The sequence below is a fragment of the Simochromis diagramma genome, unplaced genomic scaffold, assembly GCF_900408965.1.
Source record: "Simochromis diagramma unplaced genomic scaffold, fSimDia1.1 OVJJ01000361.1, whole genome shotgun sequence".
In the NCBI taxonomy this organism is placed as follows: domain Eukaryota; kingdom Metazoa; phylum Chordata; class Actinopteri; order Cichliformes; family Cichlidae; genus Simochromis; species Simochromis diagramma.
The window spans coordinates 3,288,057-3,309,784 of NW_024386860.1; the positions used below are offsets into that span (position 1 = coordinate 3,288,057).

At 42.0% G+C, this 21,728-nt stretch overlaps 1 protein-coding gene across 2 annotated transcripts in view; it reads left to right on the plus strand.

Annotated features, from left to right (window-relative positions):
* adam22 (ADAM metallopeptidase domain 22) overlaps positions 1 to 21,728 on the plus strand; it is a 68,628-nt gene that overhangs the window by 1,890 nt on the left and 45,010 nt on the right. For both annotated transcript variants that reach the window (XM_040029720.1, XM_040029721.1), the window contains exons 3-4: positions 2,464 to 2,540; positions 19,777 to 19,843. In XM_040029720.1, coding sequence (XP_039885654.1) covers positions 2,464 to 2,540; positions 19,777 to 19,843 — 144 coding nt within the window. The remainder of the gene's footprint in view (positions 1 to 2,463; positions 2,541 to 19,776; positions 19,844 to 21,728) is intronic.

A 21,728-nucleotide genomic window follows, 5' to 3' on the forward strand; every position in this document is an offset into this window, starting at 1 on the left:
TGGCAAATTACTTAAATAAAGACATAAATATTTAAATGCCTCTGCAGATATGTATAATTGCATATACTATGTACTATGTAATATGATTGCCTGCAGCAGCCCCTGTTTTTGGATGTTAGCGCCAAGAACCAAGAAATACACTGTAGACTTACAAGTAATAAAGAGTATGGTTGGATTACACTTCGGACATGATCACCCACAAAATTATTAATGTTTGAAAATTATTCAGAGAGCTGTTATTGAAAACTACCAGCTGCGGAAAAGCCTGGAGGCATTTGGCTTTGCCTGCCTACCATGACTAGTACAGTGTGGTAATAGTGTAGCTGTGTTCACTGAGTCAGTTCAGTCTGCTGGGTTCCTTTCAAGGAATGAGTCAGTTAGCATTGTACAAACATGTTAAGTGTTTTTAATTTGTATGGCTTAGGCTTGAGTAAGGCTAGCCTACTCAGGGCTCAGCGAGTGGAGAGGGCTACAGATGGCATCAGGCAGGGAGGTGTTAACCCTTTGTCTCTCTCACACCTCAGCCTGAGCTGCAGCCCATTGGGTAAACAAGCTAAGTCGAACCATCTGCCGTCAGATATCATTTTAATGTTTTCCTTTTGAAGCTCATTCTAGTCTCACGGCAGGTTTGTGGCACAGGCTTGCTGTGAACTGAATTTCAAAGGTAGCGTTTCTGCAGAGCAGCACAACAGTTTTCTACGAGAGATTTTGCTCAAAATATGTCATATTTTGATCTAAACCCTCATTATTTCCTGAGTCACTCTCATTCTCTGGAGTTTACAGCCCAGGAGATGCGTTTATTTTACTCTGATATCATATTGTGCCAACTCATAGTCATAAAAGAGCTTGCGTACAGGCAGCAAGTTAAAACATCAAAGTCATAAAATGTACATTGCAAATGCAGATGATCGAGGATGGGAGGGTGAGGAGATTTGATTTGTGCTCCGAGTCTTTTAATCTCCAGAGAGCTGATGCTTGTGATGTCACTTGCGCAATGTTTGATCAGTTATTGGCTGTTTTTAGATCAACAGCCTAAAAACAAATCTGTCAGATAGTTCTGAAAATGTGCGACACACATGGAGTTATTTATAGGCTTCTCTCGCATCGCCTATTTTTAAGTCGCAGACACAATCAGCACTGAATGAGCTGCGGGGAGTTCAGCAAGGTGCTCTTGTTGTTTTGGTGAAAAAACAAACACTTCCAGTGAAATCAGTCTAACTGTGTCGGTTTGCATTTCCTGCCTGCCTCTCTGCAGAGCAATGATAGGCTTACAGTCATTCTTGAACAATCACGAGTGGAAAATCAGGCTCGCCATGACTCAGAAATCAATGCGAGAGGAGTCACCAGTGGTCTCCTCATATTGGTCCTGCTAAGTCAGGATGGGATGTGCTTTCATTAACCACAATTACTGGTACCTCCTACCCTCGTGGATACAATCTGCCAGATTAGATTTCATCAAAGTGTGGAATTGCCATTTGCACATGCTCTTGCACACACCCACACAACCTCTTAACTGCTCATATATGCATTGACCGGCACAGGCACGCTCCTGCAGACAATAGAGTCTGTGATCACTGGGGACATCAGGCTATCCTTGGGTGAGCACAGGGGCACTTCCTGAAATGACAGCCTACACACACACACACACACACACACACACACACACACACACACACACACACACACACACACACACACACACACACACACACACACACACTTTCTCCTTTGTTGTCATGTAGTGTCCAGTCTGTAAAGCAGGTAGCCCAAGCCTCAGGGAGACGGTAAGCCATGCTTAAGGTCTCCACTGGGGCTTTACTGGACCTAAAGGAATTACTGTGGGGAGTTATTATTGACCCAGGGGGCACACCCCATACAATATGTGTCCAAGACTTGGAATGAATCAGACCCTCCTCCAGCCACATCAATCAAACAGAGTTCATGCACTTAGAGATGAAGCAATGATCGGTGAAGAAACATTAAATGAGTCGGCGTAGGGTTAGATTTTTTTTTCTTTTTGATGGTAAACTTAATTCACTTCAATTCAATTTTATTGTTCAGCTGTATTTATATAGCATGAAATCACAGCAACATTTGTCTTAAGGTGCTTTATATTGTAAGGTAAAGACCCTTCAATAATAGAACCCCCCCCAAATAAACAATTGATCCCAGTGAGCAACCACTTGGTGACAGAGGGAAGGAAAAACTCAATTTTAGCAGGAAGAAACCTCCGGCAGAACCATGCGCAGGGAGGTGCAGGCATTTGCTGTGACCAGTTAGGGTTATGTGTGTGTGCAGACTTGGCTTACTTCATTCCTGCAGCTAATCGGTGCTATAAACACACAATGCAGCCGTCCATCAGTGTAGATGAGACTTATCCATGTCTATGATACTGAACTTCACCATGTATGTGATAACGGGGACTTTAGAAACAGTGTGCAGCTTCTCTTCTGTCTTTTTTAGGTGAACCATGTGGCCCAAGCGAGCTTTCAAGTTGACGCTTTTGGTCGGAAGTTCATTTTGGATGTGGAACTGAATCAGTGAGTATTTCATTATTAAATCTGTCTGTCTTTGTTTGTCTGTGTGTCTGTGCTTGTATGTCACTGTGCCTGTCTGGGTTTCTACTGGGCGCTCCGCTCACAGTCCAAAGACAGGTTTAGGTTAATTAGCGATTCTTAATTGGGCGCGGACGTTCTCTCTTTGTTGGTCCAGTTCCAGCACATCCCTAAGTTGGAGAGGCAAAAAAACAAACAAAACTGGACACATGGATGCATCTTGTGAAAGCAAAGGTTGCCTCATTTTCCAGGAAAAGACTGTAGTGTGAGCTTGCTTGTTGAAATAACTGCTTCAGGTGTCAAACTTGTGTTTCTCAGTGCCTCTTGTTCTTGTTTAGCATGAATCCCCCCGAGTGCATGTTGCACATTAAACTAGTGATGACTTCAGTGTTTAAGTGAAGTAGGTCACTGTGGTGCTGCAGTGCTGTTTATTACCTGTTTTAGGGAATGCACATAACTGTACCACAGCAGCTGCTCTGTGGATAAATGCATACAGTGTGTGTGTGTGTGTTAGCGTGTTTGGAACCGGTCAGTTGTGTGTGTGATATAGAGGTTCCATCATAATAGGAAGTGATTTACAGTAAAGGCTCGAGCACAGCCCTGTCAGACACTAATATTGATCACAGTTGTGCTGATGGAAAGTAAGCTCCTCTCTCTCTCCAGCTCTTCTTCTGTTTCCACAGCTTTCACATTTTAGTGTCATCCTCTCTAAACCTTTCCCTGTTCTTGTTTTGCTTTGGCTCCAGTCTGCCACTTTTACAGTCCATGTTTGTCTCATTTATCCCAAAAGCTTGTGAACTTGGCATGCGCATACAGTGAAGCTGCCTACTCATCACAGCGGAAGTCACTCTCTTGCTGAGTAAAATGTTACATCAGAGGAATTCCCAGGTTTAGAGGATAGCCTGCAACTCCCTGAGTGACATGTTGGCCAGTTATGGGTGCATGCATACATGTACGCATGTATGTTTGCACCGTTTAATGCAGACTGCTATCCTTCTCTATACAGGCAGTGTTATAAAGGTAACGAAATAAGTGAAAAGAGAAAAACGCAATAATGACACGAACAGGCGGTTTGCAGTTTGAAGGAACAACGGTGACAAACAGGAAGTAAACATGACACAGTTGGAGTCATGTGCATCAAGAGTGATTTCAGCAGGAGTGGAGAGAGATACAAAAGGTGTCAGATCCTCCGGTTTAGCGCTAAAGGACTCAGCATCCAGCCTTCTTATGATTAGATTAACAGGGAGTGCTATAAAAAAGTACGCATATGGATAAATGAGTATAAAAGAGGGGTGTTTAGGAAGGTTCAGGGCCTCTAGGGCTGAGAGCAACATTGGAAGAAGGGAGTTCACATTATTAGCAGGATAAATTATTTGGATGCAGCCAGTTAGAGGTAGGCAAGTCTCCTCACCCTCACCTTCAATCAGGTTCTGCATTGCCTGTTGGGGTATGCCCCTTAGAATCTGAACCTCGGAGAGCCGATCCAGACTTCCTGTACGGAGATAACTGGCTGATCCACACAGAGAGCCGTACAGCTGTGTGCAGCTGTTCCAGATCTGTTACACCCAATAATAGTAAGAGACTGAGATCAGTACAATTGAGCATCACGCTTTCTTTTTTTATCCTTCGACAGAAATGAAATGATTTTTTTAGGGAACATATTAGAATGTATTAAAAATATAAATTAACTGATAATCGGTTAATTCCTTTAATCACATTCGGAATAAAAACATTTAACATTTCCTATTTGAATTTCCTGCTTTGTGAAGGTGAACTTTTGCAAACTCTTAGCTGCAAATTTTTTTAATTCATGATGATTTTTTATGATAACGTTATTTTAAAAAGAACAGTGAGGACACTTAATCGATTATTGATTTGTAAAAATTTTAAATTCTTGTTGACGATTAAGAATTTTATTTCAATTGAATATCTTTGAGTTTTTAAGCTGTTGGTGGAACAAGAAATAAGTTGTTGCTATGCATGTTTGCATCTTTGTCCCAGTGCCAGCTGTCTTCATTCATGAAGGAAGAGCTTCAGTTTCCCTCCGTCTCACCTGAGACCTCCTCTTCCAACTCTCGTCTCCCTCCTGTCTACTGTCACTCCTCTGTGAACTGATCCCCTGCATGACAGCCACACTGATTTTGTTTACAGATAGCTTTCATCCCAGACAGAATAAACTCAGTTGATATGTGAGTGGGTGCAGGAGTGGGAGCTTTTTTAGCTGAATGAGCCAACACTGGTTTTTGGCTCCCTGTAACAAAGCCTCGTTCTCTCAGTTTGATCAATGAGTGCTGTGCATTTTTCTGTGTTTAGCTGTTGCCTTGAGCAATCAAGAGTGGTGGGATTTTTTCCCCCCCCAGTTTTCACTGTCGACTGTGTCTCAAGTGCTACATTACATGTTATTATCATCGTTTTTCTTTCTGTGCCTGGAGTTAATGCTTTGCTCATAGACTGTGAATAATAGAGGAGCGTGGGTGTTTTGTTATAAAATCATATGCCTTATGCTTTTTAGACACATGTTGGATACTATATGTATTTTTTTTAGTCTAGTCCTCTTAATGTCAGATGGAAAAAAAGCATGATTGGAGATGCCATGTGAGATGAGTTGCTCTGTAGGTGACTGTGTCGCTTTTATCTTTAGTTTAATGTCCCGACAAATTCTAGATTCATGACATTTCTGATCCTCTCCCTTGCTTTTGGTGATCCCCTGACTTTCTGCCTACATCCATCACATCACTGATAAATACCAGCTGATGTTTTCACCTCAGTTTTATTACACACACAGTATACACTGATCAACCACAACAATAATAACCATCATCTTGTTACAATACAATGTTCTTTTGGGTCCCACCAACCATCTAAACATGATCAAGTGCTCACTCCACCTCATAGCAGTGATGCTCACTGATGGTAGCAGTCTCAGCCAGCACCTCTGAGAGTGCAAGATGCAGAGCAGGCCTCAAACTCTCAACATCCCAGGCGAGATGTCCATCTGTGGAATCGGCCGAAACAAAGACTGATCCACAGAGACCCCTCCTGGCAACCCTCCAGACCCAAAACGCAACCCACATCCCGGTGTTACACCCTACAGCAGACCCGTGTCCGTCCTCTGGTGGGCTGTATTTTTTTGTTTGTTTTGTTTTTAATGATAGAGACCAACACTATATAAAGTGAGTGATGTTGTTGTGGCTGAGCGGTATGTTTTCAGATGGGACTGATCATCCATCCATCTATCCTGTCGTGCATTGATCGTGTTCGTAATCACGACCGGGATCCCATCGTGCACTCTGCAAAAAGGCTTGAAAATGTGTTTCGTGTCACAGAACCTGGATCTAGACATTTTGTTTAGAGAAGAAATGCCCCTCTCTTCTGTGCTCACATGAACTAAATACATAATTGTGTGTGCTTTAGTCTTTGATGCTTTCATCAGTGACATGCCGTATTGACACGAGCCACCCATCTGAACTGTGGCAGTGTATAGAGAGGAAGTCAGGAGGGGGGTTGGTGGGTCATGAGGTCTTTATACCCTTTCTCGGTCTTTGTCTTCCTCCAGTCCTGCATCTCAGCAACTGCCTGCAATTTTCCATTCATAGGACAAGAGTAAGCTGAAAATGTGAAAAGGGTTGGGGGTTGTCTCTCTTTTTTTCAATCATCCTCATCTCCAACACACACACACAAATCGTCACCCTTGATTGCCCCACACCCACCCTCCACACAGCCCTACCCCTGCTACCTCTTACCCCACCCCTCCCACCTGCTCTTGCTGAATAATAGATGTCGCTATAACATTAAAAGGGGAGTGTGCACAAGACGGCTTCTTTTGTCGTCCATCACGTGAAGAAGGGAAAACATTTAAGCGATATATGTTTACACTTCTACGCATGACCCCGACATATGCACCGACTCTGTTTTAGTCCAGCAGCTACAGTATAAAGTTTGATGTTTGGTTATTTTGTGTCATTCATATTTGCTCATTTTTACGACAACTATAAATCTAACATTATTCATGGACATGTATCACAAGTTGGCAAATGTATGCAACAAAATAAACTGTTTAGAGATTAAATTATTGATGAATAAGTTGGCAGAATTAAAATATGACACTATGTTAGCATGTTAGTGTGTGTGTCTGACGCATCGCGGAAAATGTGGTCCTGGAAACAAACCTGCAGTACTGCAGTTTCTCCACAAAGGTGGTTTTCAGCACATTAGCAGATGTTTATGTGTGTGTCTGTGGAAACATTTTGCCAGCAAGGGGGTTACACACCTGCAAGAAAAGTCTTATTACACAGTGTTGCAGGTATGGAGGTGAAAAAAAAAATCAGGGGTGGGTAATTGATTTTCCCAGGGGTCTACATGAGGCCCTGGGACTGTTGTGGAGGGCCACACCAAGAAGCTGAACTCAGTTCTGCTTGATATTAGTTTGATCACTTTATAAACTTGTTGGTGACGCTCTCCACAACAGTACCAGTTTCTCATATGGCCCCTTTGGGAGAACGAATTGCCCACCCTCAGGATTGTTTTTACTAACTTTTAAGCACTCGGGTTAGGCAAAATCTGGTTCTGGCTTTGGAAATGTAAAGAAAAACAATATGCAGATGGAGAAGATGTAATTTTGAAATGATAAACCTACTTATACAGCGCTTTTCTACTCTGAGTGCTGCTTCAGACAGCATATCTTATTCCGCCATTTACACAAATTCAAACAAGCACTTTTTTTTAATGTTTAAGTGCTTTCTACGTAACATTCAGATGCATTTACACTCATGAATGCATCAGGAGCAACCTGGGCTTCAGTATCTTGTCCAAGGAAGCATTTTGGCAGCCAGGGATCAAATGGGGAGGTTTGCGTCAGGAAACATGGAGATCAACCAGAATGAGATTTCCCAACCAGATCGATTGGGGGCCAGCAGGGTGCAGGTGGAAATTGTTGTAGTGTTGGCTGAAGATAAAGGAAGAGAAAAGTGTGGATGGAGTTTTAGGATGAAAGTGCGCAGGTGAGAGAAGTGACTCATAGATATAGCGAAGGAGGACATGCAGAGGGTTGCAGTGACAGAGGAGGGATAGGGATGCGGTGAAGTGGAGATGGATGATCTGCTGTAGTGACCCATAAAGCGATGGTATTCCTAATGAAGAAGATTATGAATAAACCAGCAGTATATGATGACATTATGACTGCATAAATAAATATAAAGTCATCTTCCTACCTGATTGTGTTCTAAAATTGTAGACACTTTCCGTCATGTTTTTCTGATATCAAACATTATAATTACTGTATCGTCAACAAATCTGCAGAGCTGTCACAACATAGTGTATGACTACCAGCAGCCAATACCAGCCTGGCTGTGCTAGTGTGTATGATTACTGTGTGTTTATGTTTGTGTGACAAAAATAGAGAAAAGCTGAAGACACTGAACATATCTGAATCATTTAGTATTCGTGCAGCATGCAGAATATGTACGTATGAAAATATGTGAGTGCAGACAGGAGAGGAGAGCTTCGTACATCCAGCTGGGACTGGAGTGTTTCGTAACCTCGCCTGTGTTATGAAATAAGCGGCTGCAGCAGCTTCAAGAGCCGAGGGCTTCTCCTGCTCTTTGTTGACACTGACAGACACTCAGAGTTTTGTTATTTCTACAACTGTGTCAAGTCTGCTTTTTCTGCATTCAGACAAATTCTTTATGCTAATGCGAGAGGTCAATTACAGGCAGTGCTAAATGCATTATTCATCTGTGTGAAGGCAGTGTGCACCAGGAAGGGCAGTGTTGGTGGGGAGGGGGCGGGCTGGAGGCAACAGTGCTCCAGTATAACCACAGAGTCCTTCCAGATAAATGTGTTAGGCAGGGAGCTAACCAAACATCCCATGGTTCAGTGGTTTGATGAATGAGTGACTACATGTTGGTGCATCTGTACATCAGCAGGATTGTGTGTGTGAAGAGCAATAAGACATGAACTCATAAAAGCTGCAGAGTCTTTGTGTGTATCGTCTCGCTGGGTCTCAGGTGCAGAAGAGGCACGTAAAGTGCGGTCTTAATGAGAGATAACTAAAAAGGATTGAAAGGAATGGTGCTCAGACAGAATGAGAGAGGATCAATACTTAAAAGGGGGAAAATTAGGAAGAATAATACAAAGAGAGAAAGGTACATGACGTGCTCATGCTTTGGTTTATTTTCACCCACTTTTGTTGGTGATTTTAAATTGAATACTAAATTTGATATTTAAACTTAAGCAGAATGATTTATTAATGTTTGCAACAATTTACTGTTATCTATGGAAATTTTAATGCCAAATAAAGGATGGTTTTTTTTCATGTTTTTGCACTTGATATTGAAATAAACTCACTGCGCCTGTGTTTAGACAACAGCACAATGTTTGTACACACACCTATGAGCGCTATTTGGGGATTGCGCCCACATACCTCTGGCCCCAGGTGTCTTCTGTGCCGATGTGAGGGAGATTATTAGCCAATAAACCTGAACAAACCAGTTTGCTATCTTTTATTTTTTGCAAATAAATTTAATCGAGGCTTGACAAATGTGTTGAATGCTGTTTCTTTCCCACATTTTTGCAAATCTGTTTTTGCAAATAATTCCAATCATGCATTCTTGCATCCTTTTGTTGTGATGATAAGAGGTTTGATCATAAATTACAGGTGTCAGCACTTGTGCCTTTGTAGTATGTGCTGAATCTCTGTTGTACTTTGGCGCGGTCTGTCCTGTGAAAGAGATTTGGGACTTTGCCGTGATATTGGATGCAAAGTGATTTATATTGTAAGTTAAAGACCCAGCAGTAATACAGAGAGAACCCCAACGATCAGATGACTCCCTATAAGCAAGGACTTGGCGACAGATGCAAGGACCGAAGGCATACTGGAAGAGAGCCAGAGATTACTAACTAATGATTAAATATAGTCGGAGTGAGTGATGTTGAGTGATGAAGGAACACTCAGTGCGTCATGGGAAGCCCCCAGCAGCCTGCGCCTATTCCAGCATAACTAAGGGAGAATTCAGGATCACCTGATCCAACCCAAACTATATGCTTTATCAAAAAGGAAAGTTTCAACTCTGATCTTATAATTAGAGAGCGTGTCTATCTCCTGAATCCAAACTGGGAGCTTGAAAGCTGAAGGCTCTGCCTCCAATTCTACTTTTAATAACCCTTGAAACCACAAGTAAGCCTACAGTCTGGGAACAAAATGCTTTATTGGGGAAATATGATGCTGTGAGGTCAGATAAAATGGGGCCTGATTATTCAAGACCTTGTATATGAGGAGATAAATAGTAATAATAATAATAATGCATAAATAACTGTGATCCTTCAGTTTGATTTTTTAAGAAAAGAAGAAAAGGTCCCAGTGAAGTAAATCCGATGAGCAGGGTGAGTGGTGAGCTAAGGTCTGCGCATGTTTTAGGAGCTTGTTGAAATCACAGGGACAGAGTAAGTGCTCATAATGAGACAACCACAGAGCCTTCTAAAAATAACCACAGCTCTGAAGGTGGTCTAGATTTATCTGAGAAGATCCTCTTGAAGGGGAGCTCAGCCAAGTTCAAACAAGCTAACTTTTTAAAAATTATATCTCATACATTTCTTTACAACTCTTTTGCAAATGTTTTTAATATATATTTTTAGCTTAGAGAAGAAAGGAAAACTGAGAGCAAGATCAGAGGGAAGATGCACAGTAAACTGCCTCGATATATGTGCCACCTACTCCATCCAGTGAGCTAAACTGGTGGTCAAGAATAAAATACCAAAGCTAACAAAACGAAATGATTATCCCGTGCAAAAGTTTGTTTTAAGTCACTAACAGAGAGATGGCAGGTTGTTGTTGTTAAAACACAAAATATTTTGTATAAGTGACGTTGGTTGCTGACTAGCCTGCTGGAGTTACTGTAAGGTATAACATTAGTTACATTATGCTAGCTTAAGCTAACACAACATTAGCTTAGCTGATTGAGCAAAGCTGATTTCACCACAGCTGTGTCAAACAAAATGGTAAAGTATATTTCAGGATAACCCTAGAACGATATTGTTTTGAATGCTGTGTGATTTTGAGTTTAAATTCACCCACCTTAAATTCTTTAGGCGATGTCTTTTTTGTGTGTCACTGAATTGAAAGTATTTCCTCCCTTGTCTGAAAACCATGATAGCGTCAGTAAGAAAGTCCTGCCTCTGTTATTGATGGGTTGGAGCAGGGCTGTGTTGGCAGGTGCATGTTCTTTGCCGTCTTCTTCATGTTGTTTTCTTTGTTAGATAGAGTAGGTAGATAGTCTTGTTTTCATCATTTTGACATAGAAAGATCCTGGAAGGCATCATAAGTATCTGTTCTGGTAACATCGCTAGTGCAAATGCCCCCCCCCCGCCCTCCTCTTGGAAGTCCAGGATGTCCACGATGGAGACAAAACTAATTAAAACTCTCCTCCAATGTTATTAATGATTCAAAACTCCACCGGGTATAACTGAGGTAGAATTTTCCAAACTTATTATTGATTTAACTTTTTAACTGAGTGGCAAAACATGGCATGGTAGTTACTCCTGGGCCTCAGACACTCAGAGTAGCTGTAAATGAACAAAACATGAAGTTTTTACCTTTTTTCCATACTAAAGAGAGATATTTTCCTAAAATGTTGTTCTTTGTATTGATGATTCAGCTGGAAGATTTGCCCATCTAAGTTTTGGCAGCATTTTAAAATGCCAGTTATCTAACAGTGTCTGATTTTTCTTCTAGAACGCTAAACTTTTAAAATATCTCCTTCCTACTTATGCTGGGGAAGCTCAGTGGGAGTAGCTGGTGGGTCTCAGAGTATTTTTTTTTTTTACCCGACAATGATCTCTTGTTCACTCAGAGAACAAATAAGTGCATCAAAGTGCCATTGAGACTTTGCGTGACTTTCAGTGGATTTTGTGGCATTTGCCGCTTGATCCCTAAAATGTGAGTAGGCATCGAGTAGCTTGGGAATTATTGCTCTGTGTCTCCGTACTGTGCATGTGCCTGCATGTATGCAATTATTGCTCATCCTTACATCTTCATATTTGTATAATTTAATGATCTCTCATGTCCCGTTCCAGAATAGTCTGTCATCCAGCCACAAATCAGATCTCTCCATCCCGATGTTGCTACAACCAGCTTTTCTCCTTTTCCACCTCCATCCTGGTTTCCCCTTTTCTATTCCCGGGCTCTGTAATTTATTACAGAGAGGCGTGATCAGATTTACGGCAAAGTTAATGAGAAAAACACTGAGAGGGGTGTGTGTGTGTGTGTGTGTGTGTGTGTGTGTGTGTGTGTGTGTGAAAGAGAGAGAGAGAGAGAGAGAGAGAGACAAAGAAAGAAGCAAAGGGAGTTTGGAAAGAGGTAAAAGGACAGAGGGAGGTATGAGGGTGTCCTTCATGCACCCTTGAGTTTGTGGGTGGGTTGAGTAAGTGCAGGAGATGGGGAGAGATACGGAGAGCACGCATGATAAAGATAGGTACTTGAAAGGAGTTTCATAAAAAAAAAACCTCCTCTCCTCTCGCCTCAGGCAGAGCTCCTCACTGTGATCCTTGTCAAACCTCTCTCTCTCTCTCTCTCTCTCTCTCTCTCTCTCTCTCTCTCTCTCTCTCTCTCTCTCTCTCATACATGCAAGCACTTAAGCTCATAGCTTTAGCTATCACATTGGGGATTATGTTTGTGTGTGTGTGTGTGTGTATGTGTGTATGAGCTAATATAGTGCTCACAGGTAGTATATTACAGATTGTGTTTGCTAAGAGGCTCATTGGCACATCCAGGACTGTGTATTTACAGTCTGTTCTGGCTATGAGGCGGCGAGCATCTGTGCTTGGCGGTGAGCGGGATTAATGTAGGAGAACAAATAGCATCGTGGATGTACATAATAGTAATGCGTGCTGCGGCCGAGGAAGGTGAGGCAGTTTGGAAATCCTGCAGAGCTTCTGTGCGAATTTGTGAGAAGAGTGAGGAAGATTGAGTCTTTGGAAAGCAATACTTGTTTTCTCTGTTGTGCTTTAAAGCAGTGGTTTTGGTTGCTGTAATAAATTCTTCTATTCAGGGTGGACATTTGGATGTTTTTCTCATACAAAGTCAGCGTGAGTGGGAGCTGGAAACATCTGCAGTCCTTGTATTGAAGGTTTACTTGGTTCTGAGTCAGTTTGACTTATGCAGTTATTTTTCGTTTAGTATAAAAAGAGTAAATGTCAGCTCCATTCATCATTAGGGTTCATGCTTTTGGGAAGATGAATGGCTGTAATATCACAGCATATCACAGTAAGGCGTCCGGTAATTGTTGGAATTTATCAGTCTGGACTGAATTGGCAGGCCGATTGACCAGCTGACGCTATCGTGTCTATGCTAAGCTGCCATTTAAAGGACAGGGCTTGTGTTGCAGATACCCAAGCATCCTCTTGGTTTATCATCCTTTCTCTCCATATTCACATTATTTATCCCCCAGCCTGCCTCTCCCACCCTTTCATTCCCCCTCTCCTATGCTGGGCCATCTCACTCAGTGTGGAGGATTAGTGAAGACAAAGAGAGCTCCTGGAGCCGGCTCTTGTTGAAGACAGAAACAGGAGGTAGACTGTTGTTCTCCCAGCAGGAAAAGATACTAATACCTCGCCAAAGACTATTGTCTCAGATAGCTTACCCATTTTATTCTTTCACGCTGAAGTGCGGTTTACTGTCAGGAGATGAACTGCTTAACAAAATTTACCAGCCTACAAAATCCGATGTGTAGATGGAGACCAACATTACCACCAAATGCAGACAGAAATGCAAACACATAAAATCACAGGGTGTATTAAATTGATACACATTTTTGGGGGGATATACCTTAGTAGTTATTACTACTCAGTCCCAAGTGTGCAGGTCTCCAAAGTCTCTTTGTCTCCATTATCATCTCTCTACATGACATGGTGTTCACTAGCCATCCACGTGCTGTCACAGATAGAGCTTTGCATGTTCTCCTTAGTTCCTGCAAAATCCCCAGTCTCTGCATAATTCAGGAGTCAGCTCTGGTTGTCCTGTATGTTGCGTGCTATAGACCTAAGTGCGCAATGATGCCAAGAAAGTAGGAATACTGTATAGCTTTCCATCCTTGTTTATTACCTCTACCAAGGAAGTTATGTAACTGTTTTTCAACTGGTTTAAAAAGAAACTTACAGATTTGCATGAAAACTTTACTTTGCCTTTTCTTTTTCTTTAAAGTTTTCAAATAGGGCAGAATTATGCATTTTGAAATATATATTAGTACATGCATTGGAATAAATATCACAGGCTAATGTGGATAAAGACATCCCCCCCTCTCATTTCTTACATGGGTTAAAAGGAATTTCAGTCTTGGCAGTCCGGGGCGGCTCTTGTTTGTGAGCATCAGTATTCCCTCTGCAATAAGAGCAGGGGTCCCAGGGAGTCTGCTGGTGGAACTGCAAGCCTGATAAGTGATTGGAGAGTGAATGAATTATAGCCTGGAGACCTGTAATGAGGCCTCAGTGGGAGGCAGGGGTGGGGAGTGGTGGGCAGGTGAAAGCAGCTGCAGCTTTCCCCAAAGAGAACAACCCCTCCTCAGTTTTTTCTTCTTTTTCTTTTTCTTTTGCCTTTTCACATCCTTATTTCTCTTACACACCTTTCCATCTCCCTGCCTCCCCCTCATGCTTTCTCTTGTGCACTTATCCTTCCTCAGCACTCCCCCCATGCTCATTACAGACGCCTGACACAGCACATATGCCGTCCTTTGTGTGTCCTTATGTGTCCTTTTATTACTGGGTTAAATGTCAAATCCATACATGGAGTCCATTTGATGACAGCAGTGCCTGTACGCTTATGTGTCGCTGTGTCGCTCTATGTGGTTAAATTTGCTGTTTTTCAGCATCTTATTGTGTTTGTGTGTTTTTGGGTGTTGAGTTTATTAAGAAGGTCCTTTTGAAAAGCCTGTGTGAAAGCAGTGAAAAGCCTGGTACCCCAACACTTCTGCCAATCCACTCGCTCACACGCACAAACATTAGTCCTGCCAATCAAGCCTTTTAGTGCTCTTTTTCATCCCAGCGCCACCGCAGTGCTCGGCGACACAGATCGTGAGAGGAATTTTAGACCACGCGGAAACTTCGTTTATGTGTGCGTGCATGGCTCACCTCAGGAGATTGGACGGGGTTGCCACAGCAGATGTCTTTGCCCAGAGCAACTCACAACAAAAATGCTTTAAAGGAAGGCTGAAGTTTTGATGTAATGGACTCATTGCTTCTCGCTGCTTCAGTCACTTTTTACCTTTGCAAAGGGCCATTTAATGAAGTTGAATAAGCCTTTTTAGAACAACAATTTCCCAACTGAAGCTGCGTCAGTGCTCTTATGTTTCCACTGGTTTAGTGTGTGTGAGTGTTTGATGGAGCGGGGGGTTGGCTGACATTAAAATGTAGAGGGAGATGTGATTGCTATGTAAATGGCTGTTCTAGGTTGGCTATGAAACACCGTGGGCTGTAAGCGAAGTGTCTGTGGCTCTGCCTCCAAAATCTCCTCCAGGGCTGATTGACAGCTGTACGCCAGCTCTTAAACAGATGTTGCTGCGGCAGCAGGGCCAAGAAGACTCTCTTCAATTACAGCTGAGGATAAGCAGACTATTTATAAAAGCAATGAGCTGAGAGGCAGACGCTGAATGAGACAGAAAATGAGCGAAAGCTGTGGTTGCCTGTTTGTACTGTCCCTGTTGCAGGCGCACATCTGGACTGCACAGATACTCTCACGTGCCAGACACAGCACAAATATGGCAATGAGCCACGTTATTAAAAGTGACAGGTGATTGATCATCTCGTTATAATGCAGCGTTTCCCTGGATGCATGTTGATCCTAGGCTGGAACATTGATGCCGATCAAGCACACCTCGTCATGGCAACTGCACTCTCCTCCAGAGGGAGAGAGGGGTGGATTTTCCCTTTACATCCCCCCAAAATATCAGGAACAGCAAAAGGAACATGACAAAGAGGAAAAAGCAGTGACTCAGCCTGTAAAATCCCAGATCCCCCCATTTGTTCAAGCATCTGCAGGATGTGCTGGTGGACGCCTGACAAACACAACCCAGAAAATCTGATGCCAACATCCAACATTCAGGCACTGCAAACCACCCCACTGGATCTGATGTTCTGGCAACAAGAAGGAGGGGGCGGGGTACATAATACAAGGTGCATGATTTGGCTGATTTTGTGTGAATAGGTGCATGATTTAGACTACTTAACAAACTAAAAGTAATAGATTAAAGGTCTTAAATGGATCTGTTTGTGTTCCTGGCAACGACATCCTCAGCCTCATTTTTACAAACCACATTTCCCTGATCATCATTTACGTTGCGGATTTGCAGCAGAGGGCTACCGCATGTAAACAGTTTATTTCTGTCACATTATCTGTTTGATGGCACATGAAGACGTAGCTCTCAGTTACACATTTATACATGCGCGCGCTCATCTTAAGCAGGGGCGGGGTGTGGGCGGGTGGGGGATCTCTCTACATAAGAGTGTGTCGTGTGGGGGATGGGGGTGAGGCTGAGTTTGCGTCTTTGTCTGCTCAATAAATTATTTAAATCCCACAACAATTAAAGCTGAAATCTGTTATCGGCATCATCCATTAGGAGCCTGTGTTGGTGCCTTGATGCCTCCCTCGCTTTCCCCCCCGTCAGGGCTCAGCATGGGCCCGGACAAAGATCACAAGCTCTGAATCTTAAACACACATCCCAGCAGAACAAAGGCTAACAGTGCACTCCTGTGACCCGAACACTCTTGAACACGCCAAATGTCTTCATCACGGGAGTGCATGAATATGTTCACGGTGCTGTTTTTTTTATGTCAAATGTTCACCGTGTCTCCAGAGTCACGGTGTGTTTAATTTGCACTGTGAAGGTTTAGTCTGAGGTGATGTTTGCTCCATGTATGCTCTATTTTTCTTTCCTTTACAGACGTGATGGCTGTGCATGGGATATCTGTTAGGATCCCGAGCGCTCTATTCACACCTTGTGTTCCGTCTCTTTCCCTTCCTTCCGTGCCATTATTCTCCTCTTCTTTCCATTTTATTTCTCCCTCCTGTATACCCACACATGTTTTATAGCCATAGCAAACTGCCCATTAGTCATCATAGAAAGCAGCATCATTCCCTTGTGGGTGTGCGCGCAGCTATGTCAGGACTTTTTTCTCAATAAAACAGTATATATGTGTGAGTATCAGCATCAGAAAACGTTTGCTTCCTCGCTGAAAGCTCAGTTAAAATATGAAAAATGCATCTGACTTTAAAACTGAAATCCTTTAGTAAGCATATAAATATATATATATTTATTTTTCTGCTTGAAAGAGTGAATTTAGTGTTTTGTCAGAGAACCTGCTGTTTTTGTAAAAGTCCAGAAACTAGGTGGTCCATGAAAAAATGGATATGAATAAATTAGATGCGGGTCTTTAAGCAGCATTATTAAAATTTTACTTGTAAATTGGGGGACAGAATAACAACCACTTAAACTCTGTGGAAGCTCTGAGCTATGCCTGATTTTCCTCCAATTATGACAACCTGTGTCTGTCAGCTCGGAAAATCCCTCATTAACATGCTGACTTATATTTGTTTAATGAACATAGAGACGTAGATAATAACTCCTGGTTGAGGGAGGAAAGCTGAAGAATGGTGATGTAAGCAACTTTCAGGGAGAGAATGACCTACAAAAGAGACAGTTACAACCAACGTATGCAGAAGATCATCCCTGAATGCACAGCATGTCAAATGTTGACACGAGAAAAGAGAAGCAGAAGGTCTCACTGGGTTCCCGGGGAACAGGAAACTGAGGCTACAGTTCACCAAAATTAGACAATAAAGATTGGAAAAACATTGCCTGGTCCGATGAGTCACAAGTTCTGCTTGTGACTTTCATTCGACTGGGTCAGAATGTGGTGTAAACAACATAAAAGCATGGATCCATCCTGCCTTGTATCACCAATTTGGGCTGCTAGTGGTGGTGTAATGATGTGGGGAAGGTTTCCCTGTCAGGCTTTGGGCTGTTTAGCATTCAAATACCACAGCTGGTCTGAGTGTTGTTGCTGACCATGTCCATCCCTTAATGACCACAGTGTATATTCTTATCTCTGCTTGCAGCAGAATAACTCACAAAGCTCAAAACTGCATTCAAATGTCTCCCACATTTGATCTATTAATCTCAATTGAATATAGCACCAAAAGTGGCTCCAACCCAGTACTTGGAAGATCTATCTAATGATTATTAATAACCATGTTATATCACCTGAAGATGCAGTGCCTTACTCTTTCCTCATGTTTTTCTGCACACTATATCCAGTGTGAGCTCGTGCATCTTGTATCTTGTAATTAAGTTCCTTCAGTGCTCTTTTCTGTAAGTGTTTATTTTGTCTACCCCCCACTTTTCATTTTATATAAACAGATTGGAGCAGCTCAAGATGGTAATGAGGCTGATTACTGCTGTTGTTTATTGGCAGCGTAAAGTGAAACGTGGTGGTGATAATGAGCCCCGACCAAGTGCTGAGAAAAAGCAGCACCAACTTTATTAATTCAAGACAAGAAAATGACACATAGGAAAGTACAACTTACAACTGGAAGTTTGTTGGGTAATTTTAGTGATACAGTCCAAATCTAGCCTGCAGACGTCACTTTATATGAGCAAGACAAAAACATTACAAAAGATTAATCACTATAAAATTGTTCAGTTACAACTGAAACAACAAGAAAAGGTTTCTAGGACTGAGCAGGTGTTCAAAATTATGAATGTGATTTATCTTCTCAGAAACGAATAAATATGTAGGACATTCATGTAGATGCTTCGATACAACAATTTTCCACATAAAGATAAACATAAACTTCAAAGACAAAACAGTATTTGCCCTCTTTCTGATGTTTTTTTTTTTATTTGTTTGTTTGGTTTTTTTGCTGAAAATGAAGATTTTAAATAATGATTTCATGTATTAAATGGCAAACCCCCCAACTAGCCAAACAGGGAGGTTCCAGTGTGCAGTTTGTACTTTTGTTGTGTCAAACATGTTTGTGCTCAAACTTTCTGACATATGTTCAGTCTTCCTCTAGGCCCGCCAACCCGAACAAGTCTGTTTTCCACCTACTTGTCTCCTTATTGATGTCTGGTTGTTGACAGGAAGTTGGAGTAGATTGATAGCTCTCTGGATCAGTGCGGTGAGCGGCCTGCTCAAATACTGCATTCTGTTTCAGCTGCACATTTTATGTTGGTTATTGATTAATCCTGCCTGCTTAATTTAGCTGCTACACTTGAAAGTCTACAATACAAGCTCAGTTTAAGAGATTTAAGAGAGATTATCATGCTGAGTCTATCCTCTGAGTACGGTTGCTCTCTCTCTCTCTGTCTCTCACTATATATGTATGTGTATGTATGTATGTATGTGTATATATATATATATATATATATATATATATATATATATGTATGTGTGTGTGTGTGTGTGTGTGTGTGTGTGTGTGTGTGTATCATAGGTTACTGCTAGCTCTGGCGCTGATCACTAAGTGCATAAAAAGCTCCCACACTTTCATGGCTTTATGTAAGAGTAAACATTTGCCTCTGCGTCCATGTTTAGGTCACATGTGTGTGAAATAAAAGCCTAAAACTTTTAGCTGGAGTATATTTGGAGATAGATGGAGAAAGGTACAAACCCCCATTCATATGCTGCATTGTGTGTGTGTGTGTGTGTGTGTGTGTGTGTGTGTGTGTGTGTGTGTGTGTGTGTGTGTGTGCATTCACCTGAGCTCATATATCTCTGTCTCAGTCCAGGCCTGCAGTGTGTATCTCCACTGGGATTCTTAGGTCCAGCTCTGCTGAGAAAGCACACACACTGAGTTCCTCTTATTTATGTCAGTCTTTCTCTTCCTTATGCTCTCACTTTACTTCCTGCCTCCTTTCCATTCTGCCTGCTTTGTTTCCTTTGCTGCTTAATGACCTTCATTTGTCCTTTGCTCCTCTGGTAAAGGCACATGCGCACACACAAGACAGTTGCAAGAGTGCGGCGTTTGAATAATTATGTTTGTGCGAGTTTGTGTGCTGGAAATAGCCGTGTCCCTGTATGCTGGTCATAATTAGCTGGGCTGGTGCTCTGAAGCTCTGTGCCGCCAAGACAGAATGCAGCTGTAAAACACAAGAATACTCGAATAACTGAGTGACACTTGAAGGAAAATCTTACATTTTCTAACTTTGATTTTTCTCTTTTATTCTTCTGTTTCCAGTGATCTCCTGTCTTCGGGCTATGTGGAGAGGCATTCATCAGAAAACGGGAAGACTGTCATCACCAGTGTAAGATTCTGCAAATCATCTCCCCTCGTGCTCCCTCGCACTTGACATTAAAACCCCAAATTACCCCTGTGATTAAATTCTGCATCTGTTTTTTTGGATAAAGAGCAACTGTGCTGCCATCCTTTCCTGTGATGACAGCAGGCAGATGTTTTCAGTGTGAAAAGTTGGATGAAACTACTTTAAATGACCTTTCCAGCGTTAGCAAAGTTAGCAACTAGCTGGTGAACGTACAGAGTGTCAAGGAGTGAAAGTGCTTATAGAGTAAAAGAACAGAACAAAACCTCATCAGGTCTTCAGAAAACCTCCAGAATAATCCAATAATCATGTTGTTGATCAAGTATTTTCTAAATATCTAAATATTATTTTTAAATATGTTTTTACAAAAATCCAAAACAAAAGAGTACAAATAAGATGCCTTTGGCCAAGGAATGGGAATTGTTAAGAATTTGGCACTTCCGATTCCATTATTGATATCACTTATTGATTCAGTTCCGTATCCATTCTCATTGATTTCTCATTAGCGACTGACATCGCTAATCAGAACATCAAAGACATCACATTCATGCAAAGTGATCTCATGCTGTGGGTCAAACGTTTGTTTGTGTTGGAGGTGTTTCCCTTTGTTGTGATCAGTGTTGAGGTCGTCACTTGGAAAAAGTAATTATTACAGATATCACACCGAACACTTTTCTTTAAAGCAATGCAGTACTTTACTTAATTAATCCCAGGAGAAAGTAATTTTATTACAGTACTTCTTACATTACTTTTGCTTTTCTCCGTGAAATGACCTGAAAGGCATTGTCTCAGAATTACCATTTACCTATATAAACGTGTAGGCTACAGTCCCACACACCATGTCTACGCTGTAGACTGCGCCGCTATTTTTCCTTCTCCGGCACACAAACTGAAATCAGCTGATTATAATGCAAGTGCAAGAACCGCTAAGCGGGGTCAATAAACAAGCGGACTAACGATTCCAAGGAACTGAACTAATGGGAACCAATTTGCTACAAGAATCAGCTCTTGATTCCCATTCCTAGTTTGGAACATTGAAATCTTCCAGGATTCCACCCACGCACACTTGATTATCGGTGATTATCTTCTCCTGCACGTCTGGACCAGTGTCAGAGCCCCTGATTGCTCCCTGTCAGTCCCAATCTTACATGTGTACTTAGTACTTACATGTGAACTCTGTTTTCATTGTAGACCGACATGGAGCAAATTTACACTTTCTGTCACAAAGAGACAAAACAGCACTTCCAGGGAGTGATACAAAAACATCAGCACCACTGAAACTACCCAATTAACACATCAGGATTCAATCACAATGTAGGCAGACATGAGAACGCGAGAAGCGTTACCCATACCGAGTAAAGGTCGGATGTCATTATCAAAACAACATTTGCAGACACTGCTCACATGCTAACACCGGGTGAGTAGCACAGCAGGGAGGTAGAGATGTCTGATAGTAGCTCTCATGCTGTTATGTGTGCAGCAGCGGAGCTGATGGTTCCACTGTCGACCCTGTGTGTTATTCTCCCTCCTTGAGTTTTTTATTGGTTAATCAATGAGTTAAGTTTTCCACACAGAGATAAACCACTCCTCATTCAGCTGCCTGGTCTCTTTGATAGCTCGATGAATCTTCTGCAAGCGTCGACTGACGCAAGATTAAGATTCCTGTGATAATCCTCTAAAATCTGGACTTCAGTTACAGGACACCCGCTGAGACATGGAGGGACATCATATAAGTAGCGGGGATTATAATGGTCAGGAATTACTCAGCTAAGCAGCAGATTAGTGAGATATTAGATGCTTTACAGCGAATGATCCAAACGATTACATCACACATCGTACATTATGGTCACCTGTAATTATGGCTCATTAT